General features: G+C 38.1%; 1 protein-coding gene across 1 annotated transcript in view; it reads left to right on the top strand.

The window, feature by feature from the left end:
• Positions 1-14,848, top strand: part of LOC113240115 (fatty acid synthase-like) — a 45,746-nt gene that overhangs the window by 23,312 nt on the left and 7,586 nt on the right. The window contains exons 22-29 of the mRNA XM_026477337.1: positions 1,864-2,014; positions 2,339-2,513; positions 4,545-4,657; positions 4,764-4,922; positions 5,132-5,304; positions 6,242-6,391; positions 6,464-6,676; positions 6,919-7,018. Of these exons, the coding sequence (XP_026333122.1) occupies positions 1,864-2,014; positions 2,339-2,513; positions 4,545-4,657; positions 4,764-4,922; positions 5,132-5,304; positions 6,242-6,391; positions 6,464-6,676; positions 6,919-7,018 (1,234 nt within the window). The remainder of the gene's footprint in view (positions 1-1,863; positions 2,015-2,338; positions 2,514-4,544; positions 4,658-4,763; positions 4,923-5,131; positions 5,305-6,241; positions 6,392-6,463; positions 6,677-6,918; positions 7,019-14,848) is intronic.

The following is a 14,848-nucleotide window of genomic DNA, read 5'->3' as shown; positions in this document are numbered from 1 at the left end:
AGGCAGTGAAAGTCTTCATCTTTGTCAAAATATTTGACATGAGCTCGTTTGTACTTTCGCATCCTTAATAAAACGAAAAATGGTCATAAGAATTTTAAGTACAATAAGATACCTTACTAATATCACTACAATTTTTCAAAAATTTACGTGTGAGTCGGTCCTTAATAAACAAAGACAGACCAAAAAGTTTATACAAAAAAAACTTACTTACGTGATGTTTTGACAGCTCTACGCGCATAGCCACACTTCCGTCGCCGCCGGAGTAACTAAAGTGGCTTCCAGCAAGACACATCATCTGACGTTTTAACGACGCGCTTGACATATTATCGCTATATCTTTCCTTGCAAAGTTATTGCTGTGGGAACAACTTACCCCGGGAACGTCCAGGTCCGATCTCCCCTACTTACTTAAAGACGGTGTTCAATATGTCCACCTCCCCTTCGCAGACATAGCCGCAGACGTATTTGTGTGTGCCGGCGCACACGCGAGAATATCTGATTGGCATTTTGCTGGAGTTCTTCAAAAGCTCCCATCAGGCGTTGCACCATTTCGTCGCGTGTTTTGCACATCATCATCACACAATTCCCGTTGCTACTGGCAGTGAGATGCATTCAGCACTTCTAGATTTTATTGCGTTTAATGAACTTCGTCAATTCAATTCTATTCAAAATTACAATTCTTGAACACTGGCTTTGTTGGGACTGTTTGCGCGGTGGATAGCGACAACGCTTTATCAAAGATTAACGCACATCACCCTCCTTTATCTTTCTGCCTTAACGTTGCTAGTGAACCTAGGCTGAGAGTAAATACTCCTGCTAGGCCGAACTTTTTTAGGGCTGACTACAATAGAGTTATTTCAAAATTGCGTTCCGTTGATTGGAATTATTTAGTAAATGTTTATCCATAAATGACGTGGTACAATTTTTTTACAGTCAACTATGTGTTGTAATTTCTGAATGCATCCCTTTAAAGAAATGTAACAATAACAAATATCCCATTTGGTTTTCACGTGATTTGATCCGCCTACTCAATGAAAAATATAAATACCATTCCAGAGTGCGGAAATTCAACAATCCCATAGACGTTTTGTCATATACCTAAACTAAGTAAAATTGCTTACTTGTATCGTAGGTATCCAAATCGGTGCTTATAGCATAATGTTAGTCAATATATTTTGTTCAAAAACAATAAATTACAATAAAACATGAATACTTAATTATATTAGTTAGCATCTTAACTATTATGTAATGTTATGTAACGAAAGATACTTCGGTATCATTGTAATTTAATCCTTTTAACCAGTTTTGTATGGTTTTCTTACATTATAACTATTCATAGGATATATACATAGTGAACGATTTATTTTATTATACAAAAAGCTACCAAGAAAACAAAACGATATATGGGAGTGTGCAAATATAATGACTTAATATACAGAATAATGATTGAAATATGTACACAATTCTAACTAAAGATTTCTATCATTCACATGATTGATTGAAGGAAGCGTTTATTAGAGTATTATTAGCTGACCATCAATGGAGGTTAACGACCTATTAAAAGTTCAAAATTTTTGCCCTGAGTTCCTCCCAATGGTTGTCTTCAAGTTCAGGGTTGACAACACAGACTTTTTAAACAAATCTTTGTCGTTGAATAACTCTGAAATATTACACTTACAGCAAAAAGATTTTCAGTACAATCAAGTACATATTTAACACTCTTCACAGTTTTCGGCTTTGTCGGTCATTCTGTTCCACCCGGTATACTAAATGTTCGTAATTTACACATTAATATTTATTTGTTAATAATTAATCCATCTTATTTGCAAAACGTTGTGTAAATGTTATCCTATTCTTGTTATAGCGGCGAGCGAGTGATGGGTTTGCTACCTAGAGGTGCAGCAAGTACTACGGTGTTAGCAATCCCCGAACTGGTGTGGCCTGTCCCTAAACACTGGACCCTCGAAGACGCTGTCACCATACCCTCTGCTTTCGCTCACGCTTACTATATCCTTGTTAGTATTTTGAGTTTCTTTCTTCTATTTCTCATCAAAGCATACTTAAATCTTATTATCAGCAGTATAATGTGGCATGTTGCTACGTGGTTTTTGATAACTACCACCACCGCTAATTCATATCCTTCCTTGGTGGAACGCGATTACGGGATAAGTCCAAAAGGGTAATTAATAATCTTTGTGTAGTGGACGAAAGCTAATATTTATGTATCACATAAACATACTTTATATAAATTGCCATGTAGCAAAATCTAAATAAGTGTAGATTATTGCGGATTGAAATCATTCGCGACTCGACTAAGTGTCGATGTTTTCAATTTGTAGCGCCAGAAAATGGACTTTATTGCACACAAGCATTCCATATTAATTCACGGAGGAGCTGGTGCATTGGGACAAGCCCTAATCTCAATCGCGCTCTCGACGGGTAGCGAAGTATTTACTACAGTGAGCGACATATCGAAGAAGCGTTTTTTGACTAGACTCTTTCCACAACTGAAAGGTAAAACAATTATAAGTTTGATAGAAGGTGGACCTTATTCAAATATACAAAACTATTAAATACACTCCCGGACACAACTTTCGAGCCACCTTGAATTTTTATTTTGAAAGACCTAGAATATAAAAATATTGTTTTATTAAACGGAGAAAAGTTTTTAAAGAAATAAGGGAGCGTCAGGTGCAAGTCAAAATGAAATAATTTCAATATTTTTTTATTTAATTGTTTTATTTAACAATAAAGGAGTACTACATTGTTTTCCCTTTAAATTTAACCAGATTTCTCGAAGGTATTATGAACACTTCGCCTGAAGTAGCCGCACAAGCTGTGGCACTTTTGCAGTCTGGATGTACACAACTGCATTTAAGTCGTTCCGCTGTGCAAAGGTTATACCATCGGTACTTAGAGGCTGGCGGCTATGTTCGCCGTCAAGGCAGACCACGATTTCGAGTGACAACGGAAGGCAAGATCGATTTATCTTCACGACGAGCTTACGAAATCGTCAACTGACTTCAGTACAGATCCAAGTACAGCTTCGAGACTTTCATGGAGTGCCTGTTAGCGCTAGAACTGTGAGAAGGAGAATTAAGGAACGTGGTCTAACTCCACATAAGCGAGCGAACGGGCCCAAATTGACACGAGCTCATCGAATGGCGCAACTCCAATTTGCATTGGACTCCACGTCAGTGGAGCCAGGTACTCTTCACTGATGAAACTAAGATTATGGTTTATGGTAATGATGGAAGAAACAAGGTCTACCGAAGACAAGGAGAGCGTTTTGTGCAGTGTTGCTTTGAAGAGAAATTTAGCTTTGGCGGGGGTTCATGGACAGTCTGGAGAGGAATGTCCACCGAAGGCAAAACTGCGCTTGAGGTTGTGACGGGGCCGCGGCTGCCACCATTAAATACCGACAGATACATTCACCAGTGCCTCGAAATTCATGCAACGCCATGTGCTGGCTTTGTAGGCCGAGATTTTATTCTCATGCATGACAACGCAAGAGCGCATACTGCAAGAGTCGTCACGGAATAACTCATGACGTTGGTATTACTACCATGCAATGGCCAGCACGAAGCCCGGATATGAATCCAATAGAACATTTATGGGACGAGCTAAAAAGGCATGTTCGAGATCACCACCCAACCTCACAAACCTTACCGGAGTTGAAAGTTGCCATTGAGAAAGAATGGGAGAACATTCCACAGCACTTCATATTGACGTTAATTAATTCTATGCCAAATCGCATGTCGGACGTTGTCAACGCTCTTGGGGGCACTACAAGTTACTGAATAGAAATTTCTTTACTAGAATTTCATTTGACAACGGTGAATTCAAGACTTGTGACACTTAAACTCGTTTTTTCCTGGTTTTACGAAATCAAATTTTCAGCACGGATATACGGAAATGACGTTTAGTAAACCAGCTTCAAAATTGCAATAATATTTTTGATCAATCAAACCACTGACTTACAATTATATGGACGTCGGGTCCGCGCTAAAAAGTGTCTGAACTTATAGGGCGTCAAAATCGTATACAGAGCGTCATTCACGCTTCAGTCTTCGTTTGTTCGGCTGACAGCGAAGCAAGCAAAATTAGACAGTACTGCGATGACATTACAATTTAAATTCAACGTTTTAGCTTTTTCATATTCCTTTACATGTCACTACGTTTAAATAGGTTGACTTTGGACATTTTTTTCGTGGTTTTTGTATTAGACCCGTCGACCATTTATTTGTAAATCAATGAATCAAACATATTTTTTAAGCTTAGGGCATTTAATACTAAAAATGCAAGGTGGCTCGAAATATGTGTCCGGGAGTGTATTTTATGTGATACCGAAATGACTAATTTTGATGTAATAATGAGCAATTTTTTAGCGTTGAGAATACAATTTAAGGTGTGCATGGCGACGTGAAGCATAATAGTCAAGACATAAGTATTATTTATTACTTACAGTACTTGTACTGCGTGTAGTCTGAAACTTCTTAATTTAAGAATCCATTCCTGGTATCCATTATCTGATATTTATTTCAGAGGATCACATTTTCAATTCCCGTGACCCTTCATTCTCGGATATGGTCATACTTCAGACCAATGGAAAGGGATGTTCTGTTGTTGTCACAGCAGCTAAAGGGGAACTTAAAGAGGTAAAGCTATTTTGCAATTCTACAGGTCAAGAAGACCTGTGTGGGACTTATTTGTGTCAATGATTGAGAATTAATTTGTTGCTAAATAACATGTGATGGTTTCCAGATGTACTGTAAAGTTTGCAAGCATTCCGGTTTCGTGGTCGATGTCGATCAGATCAACAGCCAAGAAAACTTTACTTACAAGATGTTTTACCTAACTCGTGGTCGAAATTACGCGCGCGTTAATTTCAACGACCTTTTCAGCGATCCTGAGGCTATCAAAGTACGCAACAAACGATTAAGATCTATTAATCTATTAGATAATATTGACGAGTATATCAATAACAAACCAGTTCTTTCTGTACTTCTTTTTTTTCTGTCGTTTAAAGAGCAATTTGAGCTTGCTCGGTCTTTGCAAATCAGTTCAATATCTTACTTAGAATAGAAAGCAAAATATTATGCGTACTAAAAAGACGTTTATGGTTTATTCAGGCGATTCAAACTTTGATGAGCGAAGGTATCGCCCGTGGTTTTGTGCGTCCTCTGTCGCGAGTTATCTACGACGCAGTTGATGTTCCACGTGCGTTGAATCTATTGGCTTCATCGGCTCATCGTGGCCGAGTATTACTGCGAATGCACCAGAAAGTGCCAGTCTGGCAGTCAAGGTAAGAATCGATACTCCGAACTTTTCTCAGATCTCATTTAATTCCCAGATCAGCATTTAGGACACGTCGGTCGGAACGGGCTGCCTTCGTGTTACCTTAAAGCGAGATATGTCAACGTGAGCCTATATTTTAGGGTGCGAGGTGTGAATTCAAAATTAATATGAATAAAATAAGAACAGGAAAATTTGACTCAGATCCGACGTTGACAAGCGCCGGATGGCGACTGACGGGGCAGCGGGCGGCGCGACGCGTCGTTGAACCGCTGGGCAATTTTCAAATTATGGGATAAATGTGAATTTAAGAACTATAGGGCTTCAGCTGAAAACCAAAATTTAGCAAGTTCTCTGTTAAACTTAAAGAGAAATATCTCCATATAAAAATTAACAGCATAGTTAGATATTTCGTTTTACATTTTTATTTTAGCCTACTTTCAAGATTTTGTATGATCGGGTGAAGTACATCCTGTCGTGTAACAGATTAGCACATTCTTTAGACAATATCCTTAGGTGTTGTAGTGCATGTGGAGTGTCTATGATTTGTCTCGAACGCCTTCGTCACATGTGTGGGTGTGGAAGGGGTCTGTCAGTGTTCGACCGTCAACACAGACACACGTGGTGGTGCGTAGGCGAGTCAAATACCAATACGCTATAACTTGTAGGAGCGGACATTTTAAATGGCGACGAGGGTAAAGCATTAACCGTAAGTAAAAAAAAAATAGAAGTAGAAGACATATTGCGAGCTATTGTTATTTTTAAGCACCAGGCAGGTGATACGATTCAAATGGTATTATGATTAGTAAATACTTAAACCGTTCGGTGTAGCAAAACAATTTTTCAGCTTTTCCTCCGGTGGCACTCCTTAAACGCTGATTTCTAAAAAGCTTCTAAAGTCTTTTTTAAACAGAAAATACATATTGCTGTTATGTTTTCATTTACAGGGTCACCTGTTCGCCAGCACTTTCGCACGTGGTGGTTTGTGCCGACGAAATCGTTGGCATCCAATTATCTGACAGATTGGTTCGTCGCGGAGCGAAGAAATTGTTATTACACATCTGCTCATCCTCTGGCTATCTTCGACAAAAAATTCGGTATGATCCTTTTAAATGTGACGATTTATTAATGATCTAATCTTGAAGTTATAAATCTTAATATTGTTTTAGTTCATGGGAAAAGAATGGCGTGAACGTGCAAATCGCAACTGCAGACTTAGACACGAAGGGCGTGACGAATCTTTTGAATGTAAGCAATCACATTGGACCAGTCGAGGGTATATATATGATCGTGAACAATTGTCATGGAAATAAAGTAGTTGACTATTTATCAACGTTGACAAATTTGGACTTGGTGTCAAGGAGACTGTGCCCATCATTAAGGTGAGATTAAGTTACAGCGAGGGGGGTTAGGTAAGGTAATAATCGATATATGAATTATAACAAAATTATACAAATACAAAACGTAGTTTTGTAAAGTACATAAATGAAATATATTGGTAAAAAAAGTATAACAAATTTTAATCACGTGGGATACAATTGTAGAGTATAATTATAAGGTAGTAATGTGTGATAGTGATGCTGCGATGTAAAAATCTCTAAATTAATTAGAATTTTGTTCTTAGGTACTTCGCAGTAATCAACTTAGGAAGCAACATCGGAAGGAAGACGTGTCTGGAAAGATCTCGTCTTGGTTTACCTGCTACAACAATTGACTTATATGCGGTAAGCATATCAATTAATGACTGATATACAACGGATTTTATGCCGACCGTACTTACTCGCTCTGTGGGTACAACGAAATTTCAACACATTTTGGGTATCAAATTATGAAATCCAATGACCTCCAGTAGAGACAATGTAGAAACAAATGTATAATAATAATATCGCGCACACACTCATGGCACTAGGGAAACCCTGTATCGCGGGTGCCATGGACACACACATAGACAAACACAAATTACACCCAAATTCACGAGAGAAATAAAAGTAGGCCATAAAATTTTTCTCCCGGCACGGGAATCGAACCATGCAGTCACGCAGAGGTCCCGACCTCTGCGTGGCAGTCATAGGCTCATATTCTAGAACTCTACTCAATGCTCAAGTCAGGGTTGCACTGGAAATAAGACCCTAATGGCAGGGACTTGAGTATGATTTCGAGTGCTTTAAACCATACTCAAATCCTGACTTGAGCATTGAGTAGAGTTCTAGAATACGACCCTTAGTAACCGTTCGGCTACGGAGGCAGTTAGTATAGGATCCCAGTTTTTCGTTCTTTCCAGTTTCTTCCCAGTCAGTTTTCCGTTAAATTTTATAGTTTTAGAAAAAGACGTAGCCAAACCACGTGATTAATCACTTGGCCATACATTTGAAATATTCGGTCAAACGGGCGCAGCGTTTACAAATTCTTATTTAAACGTTGTGTTATACACTATTATAAAACGACAAACTAAAGGGTGTATTTGGATTCACCTTCGAGTGTCATTTACACTAAAACTAATATTCTAGCTGACTTTTTGTCTATTCATAACGTTTGTACCATAATTTTTAAATTGGTTTGAAGTGAACCGCAGCATTCTCTACAAATATTTAGGTAAGTTTTTGTATTTATAATCTTTTAATGTTAAATTTAACTGTACATACTTTTGGCGCCTTCTTTTCGATATATTGTCATATTATCTCATTGTATTTCTGCTGCGCACTTGTAATTTATTCGCAATGTATTACATACTATATACATATTATGTACATTATTATTAATGATATTTACAAAAATGTAGGCAGGATATACATAATATCATAAAAAAACTATGAGTGAAAAAAATTGGTGCGAATTTGTAGTTACAGTTCATAAACGGATTACTTTTTATAATTTATGTTAGGATTTGAGTCCTCAATATTCAATAAATACCTAAATAATGTAATAATGGAGTCTGAACCCGTATTTGTTAGTTTGAATTATAATAATAATAATAATGTTTATTGTCACAAAAATAGTACAATATTATAATGAAGTCCCTGACTCCAGAGCTAGGTTACAAACCTGTGTGACTGGAGGCAGTGTCCTCTCTCAAATTTTGACAAATTTAGTCTATTTCATTACAATAGGTACAAACAAAAGATTAAAATATGGTAGGTAAACAAACAAAAAATTGAATGATAATGAAGTTGTTATGATGATTAGACCGTATTATACTCAATAATTAACACTTCATATTAATACCTGGGTACCAAAATTACCATTAATTAGTTCATTTTGGATTTTCATAACGTGTGGTCGTTAGCATTATAGATTTTCATACATATAGTAAAAAACGAATATCATTTTAACTAGACAATAAAAACGAAATCTGAAATGGCAGATGTTTAGTAGTAAATTACTACTAAAACTTTACCTATTAGTATTATTTACTATATTAATATCTTTATTAAAAAAAAACACACCTTAGCCTTATATATAGCAAATTAAGATAACTGCAGCCGAAGGTTCGAAAAAAAACCAAAAGTTTTTATAACTAATTTAATTTTAAAGAAATAAAATTACAATATTAATTTGTAAGGATAGGTGACAATTGTACGAAGGTTGAACCAAAAGTGAGTTGACTGAGAAATTACGTTGTTCCGGTAAAACGCGACACGTGTGCTGATCCAGCGCCTCGTGATCGGTGCATTTGCTGTGCCTTCGTTCTGTAGAACTGTGGAGTCGGCGGCTTCCTTTGTACTGCGATATCTAACTCCTCCACCCTCAGATGAGCAATTATTTTCTAACGTTTAGTGAAAATATTGCTGGTAGGCCACCTATATGATTTTCAGCTTTTTCAGGGTCTTCGAGAGTCTGATTGAATGTTGGTTTGGCTTCTTGGGCGTTTCGAAGTTTGCAGTTCCATAAGTTGCGTCTTCGGCTTCTAATGGCTATAACGAGTGCGCATGCACCTATTATTATCACATATAGGGGTATCGTTGTGTGATATAGGACATTGGTTTCATTTGTATCGAGTGTTAAGGGAGGCTCGACTAAAAGTTTGTTCTGGACGTTGTGTAGTCCTTTCAAATCAATAGATTTCAGGTGTACGTGGCTTGGGGTTGCAACTTGTTTCATTACGTCATATGGGATTTTAGTGAGCTTCAGAGGATGACCTTTTATTTCGTCCTTGTCATTCGTAATGGTGAACTCTGCGGTCCGTAGATAGCAATTGAGGGGAATAGTCACTAGGTAACTCCCTTGCAGTAAATTGTAATCTTCTCTTTCGCATGTTAATTGAACTCTCGTCGGCTGAGGGAACGAGACGACGTAGTGCTGATCATCGAGCTGTTCCATTGCTGGCTTTTGTAGTAGTACTGTTGTTACTTGGCAGGATTCCTGTAAGTCTTGGTTTATTATTAGTTGGTGTACGCAGTCTGGGGTAGCCCGGAGTTGAAGGTTGGTTCCTTTATTGCAGAGGTAACTGTGACTGAACTTCGGGCATTCTGCCTCCATGTACACGAATACGTTCTCATGAGTTGCTATGAAAGGGTAAGAAGGGATAAGGGCTTGCCTATGTTTATTAGGTACTACAGATAATCTAAAAAGGTCGTATACGTCTACTGAAACTATGGGAAATTGAAAAGTTATAATTATTTGTTTGTCTACATAGTAAAAACCTGGTCGTATTATATCATAATATTCTCTAAGTTCTAGTCCTAAAATTCTATCTCTTCCATACATTAATTTTAACTTATCTATCATATTCCTAAGGACATTAATATCTAACATAGAATGGTGCGTGCTCGCAGCACGTATAAAAGATAAACAGTTTTCTATTCTAATTAGTTCGTATTTTAAGTCTTCTACATTTTCACTCAAAATTGCCAAAATCTGGGAAAATTTTGCGATTTGAATTAAACTCTTTTCTTTATCGGCATTTACATCTAGTAGTATTTCTAACGTTGTATTAATTTTACTCTGATTTTCAACCAATGTGTCCAAAACTTTACTATGGTGACTTATCCAATCTTTATTAAGACTCACATGACTATTTAATTCAGACACTACCTTATTTTGGTTAATCTGTAATTCTTTAATAAGATTGTTATAATGAACGGCATCTGATTGATCGAGGTTCCCGGTTATACTTTTGATTACCGAGCCAAGACCATCTACAAGACCTCTTTTAGCTCTAACGGGCTCTAACGATTTTAATTGATTTGATGTTTTATCTAAATTACCTAGGAGATAGTCAATCTGGTTTTCGAATAAAAGGAAGGTGTCATTATTTAGTCGTATCTCGTACGTATGTAATTGTCTTTTCAAAGAGTCAATTTTGTCTTCAATTAGGTGTGGTGATGGGTAATGAGTCGCATTGGTCCAAGTTTGTATGGCAGTAATCCAGGTCCGTCGGCTAAGCTCTCAAGTTTTATCTCCAGGGCGTGCGTCAGGGGGATCATCAGTGATAAAAGAGTCCTGTAACAATTGAGTACCTTTAGGAACGCGTTTCAGTCGCGATTTAGCTACTGGCCCACGTTTCTTTGAGGTATATATATGTATGGGAAGGTCCGCAAGGACAACATCCTGCGTGTAACGCGGAGCGATTTTCTGTCGGCTGGCTAAAGGATTTTTAATGAATACCTGTTGTTGCGGGGAGTATTCAACTTCGGGTTCCCGATCTTTATTCCTGTTCTCTATTATAGTGGTACGGTTAGCAAGAGATGTCTCATTTATAACATCATAAACCTTTTTCATTAGTTCGCTATGGTTTTGAACGTATTGTTGCAGTAGTCGTTCTGTGATGTCAGTATCGATCGGGTTTCGTGGGTCGAAATGTCCCGTCATTAGGTCAAAGGGTCGGCATTTTGTAAAGCTATGGATAGAACTATTATATGCTATTAGGGCATAGGGTATGAGATTAACGATTGGTTCATCTTTTTGCTTTAATTTAAGGATACGGAGGTGTTCTAGTAGCGTGGAGTGAAAGCGTTCTATGATGCCATTATCATTAGGGGAATGTGCCAGAATTCTATGGTGGTTTATCTTATGAAATTTCGTAAATTCGACAAAGAGCTGGTTGGTAAATTCGGTACCATTATCGGTTATTATAGTAATAGGGACTCCGTGATGGGTGCAATACTGCAATAAAGCTTGGATGACACTAACGGCAGTTCCATCGCGTAGGTGGTATGCTTGACCATATTTCGTAAAGACATCCATGAAAGTGACATATTTCTCGTTTTGTACTGTGAATAAGTCCATGTGGACTGTCTCAAAAGGTTTCATGGCTGGGGGTACAATGTTAAATTTTGGCTTGATAGGGTTTCTATCGTATTTCGCCTGCCCACAAGTGGTACAGTCGTTTATAAATTTTGTTACGTGTTCCTTCATTTTTGGCCAGTAAAATCTGCGTGAAAGGGCAAGATAGCATTCCGTAATACCACGATGGTTGGTCTTACCGTCATGGTAATTGTGTATTATTTCCTGTTGGCGAAGATAATCTTTAACATTTTCCAATTCTACTTTACTTAACATGAGGTACATGGCGGAACTTCTAAATTGATTCTGAATAATGGGGATGATTTCATACATACCCAGAGGGGGTTGTATAAGAATGCCAGTTTTAACTTTTGGATTAACGTATTCTTTAACGGCATTAATTACGTCTTGTTCTAAGTTTGATTTAGAAAGTTGTATTGCTATACGAGTATCGGTGTCGAATGGCTTAGTTACGATTGGCTTTCTTTTTACATCATCTACTATGGTAAAAATAATTTGTCTATGAAATCTGTTAATAGGGTCGTCTGTAATGGGAACTTCTAAAATTGGGTGCTCTGCACTTGTATGTGCCGTCGCTGTGGTCGAAATGACTTTAGAGTGAGGTCCTTCTGAAGCATTGGGTAAAATTGAGCAGAGCTCGTCTACTATGGACTCAATTTCTTCATTGTGTATTTCTACCGTGGAAAGAGCGTCAGCATTGGTGTTGGATTTTCCTTTCTTATATATCACTGTAAAGTCATATTCACTAAGTCTCAGTCGCCATCTTGTCAGTCGTGAGTTAGGCTCTTTTAAATTTACCATCCACTGTAAAGGTTTATGGTCAGTCAAAATTTTAAATTTTCGTCCGAAAAGGTAAGGTCTGAAATATTTTGTGGCCCACACTATGGCAAGTAACTCTTTCTCTATTGTGCTGTAATTTTGTTCACTGTCGTTCACTTCACTTCACTTTTTATTTTTATGGCTCCATCAATATGAGAACTGATGATTTTGCCAATGTCACAGTTGAAAGAAAAAAAACGAAACAAAAAAAAAAATTTTCGCTAAGCTCTAATAGGACATTAACCGGTGTTGGTAAGTTGGACTACGGGAGTACTCAGTTGAGAATGTAAAACAAAACAACAAAACAATATTTATAAATATATGTTATTTAAGTGGATAAATGTAGGCTGTCTCTTTTTTTAAAAATTCGGATTTGTCCATTTGGATTTTGAAGTTAGACTCTCTAAGTCTAAGAAAAACTTTTTCAAGGTTGGTCATATGCTCCTGAAGGGATGTGCTGAACACTATTATGTCGTCTAGGTACACGAGACAAATATCATTTTGAAGACCACGGAGGACATTGTCCATCACGCGCTGAAAAGTGGAGGGCGAGTTTTTTAGACCCATGGGCATTCGTAGGAACTCGAAATGTCCATGTTCTACGTTAAACGCTGTCTTAGAAATGTCCTGTGGGTCCATTTCGACTTGGTAGAACCCACTCGCTAAATCTAGAGTAGTAAAATAGTGGCATCTTCCTAACTTGTCAAGTACGTCGGTAATGTTCGGTATCGGGTATTTGTCGTCAATAGTTTTGTCATTTAACTTCCGAAAATCGACTACAAGGCGCCACTTCTGTTTACCAGAAGCGTCTGCCTTCTTGGGTACTACCCATATAGGAGAGCTCCAGGCAGAGTCCGAGGGTTGTATAATGCCTTGTTCCAACATCTTAGCTATCTGGTCTCTAACTTCTTGTCTGTGCACGAAAGGGTAGCGGTAACTCTTTGTGTAGATTGGTTGTTCGTCAGTCGTCCTAATACGATGTTTAATCTTGTTGGTAAAGGTCAGAGGTTCTCCTTCAATGTAAAATACGTCGGAATAACGAGAACAAAGTAAATTCAAATTAGCTGTCTCCTCGTCATTTAAGTGGTCGGTACGTAGTCGAGTTACGACGTCTTGTGCGCGTTCCGAAGTCTGTTCGGTACGCGTGCACTCAATATTAAAAATGTCAGCCTGCGCTGGTCGGTCGAGTGAGAATATTACGTCATTTGGAGAACTATTTTCAACTTCCAAGTAGCCTTTATTATTTTTGACAATTGTTAGGCACTCGTGGATCATACAATTACTAATAATTTGCTCTTTTACTAAAACTTCGCCGTCGGAGGCATTAATAGGGATTCTAATTATTTTTGATGTACCGGCCGGGATCATTTCCTCATAGTAATTTACATTACAAGAGTTATACATGCGGATAGGGTTACTAGAGGATTGCGTTAAAAGAATTTTATTTTTTAAATCAATTTTTGCCTCCCATTTTGTCAGTAAATCTAGACCTATAAGGCCGTCAAAGTAATTATGGAAGCGGTAAATGAACAACTTTATGTCATCTTTGTCATTGAATTCGGAAAAGGAGGGTAAAGTTATTGAGTAATCGTTCTTACTTATTGCATGCACATTAGTAACTTCGAAAGGGTCATAGTTGATAGGGAAATGAGCAAAATATCGTTCTACTGCTTCGGGACTAATAAATGATTGATTAGCACCGGTGTCTATCAAAAATTTAAGAGGAGGATTCGTAATTTGGATATATGGCAACTGTCTTTGTGACTGCAGATTTAGTTCTATTTTGGCTTTTGTAACTTCCGGTCTAACCGAAAATTTGGGTCAGTGCTAGTGCTGGGTTCAGCTTGACATTCATAACCATCAGTCAGCTGGTACCTATCAGTCAGTTCCGAGTACTGGTCGGCGCTATCGTATTGAATACTATGTTCGTGTTCCGCGTAACCTGTAACATAATCTTCACAGTCGGCATAGCCCGTGCCGTGATAGTATTCCGGCTCTGTATAGTAGCCGCTGTAATAAGAGTCAACTGTGTAGGGTGCACATTCATTTACATGCATTTCATGGGACTTGTTGAAACGATCATGGCCTAATGGAGGTAAAACTTTTGGAGTAAATGCCTGTACTCCACTCATGGGTTTATGGGTGCCGTATGGAAGGTTGTGTCTGGGTGGCAAACGGAATACGTTACTCCGTGGGTATTCGGTGGAAGTGCACGGAACATTTGCTGGGTTCTGGAGGGCATACGATTGTGTGCCTGTGGTTGCATATGATTGAATTTAAACGGTTGAGGGGGTTGATGCGGAGGCCGCTGTCCAAGAGGAGATGGCCAATTTGGAGTCTGAGGTTGGTAACTCGGACGAGGTGGGAGATATCCTAGATTAGGTGAAGGCATGGTCACTTTAAAGTTTTGTGAAGAAACCTTAGAAGAATCTCGTTGTTGCAAATAAATAACATTCATTTCTTCTTGAACGTACTCAAGTGCCTTTTCTATG

The sequence above is a fragment of the Hyposmocoma kahamanoa genome, unplaced genomic scaffold, assembly GCF_003589595.1.
Source record: "Hyposmocoma kahamanoa isolate Upper Pololo Valley unplaced genomic scaffold, ASM358959v1 120, whole genome shotgun sequence".
NCBI classification, from domain to species: domain Eukaryota; kingdom Metazoa; phylum Arthropoda; class Insecta; order Lepidoptera; family Cosmopterigidae; genus Hyposmocoma; species Hyposmocoma kahamanoa.
Note: the sequence above shows the minus strand (reverse complement) of the source record. Positions and strands in the feature narration are given on the sequence as shown.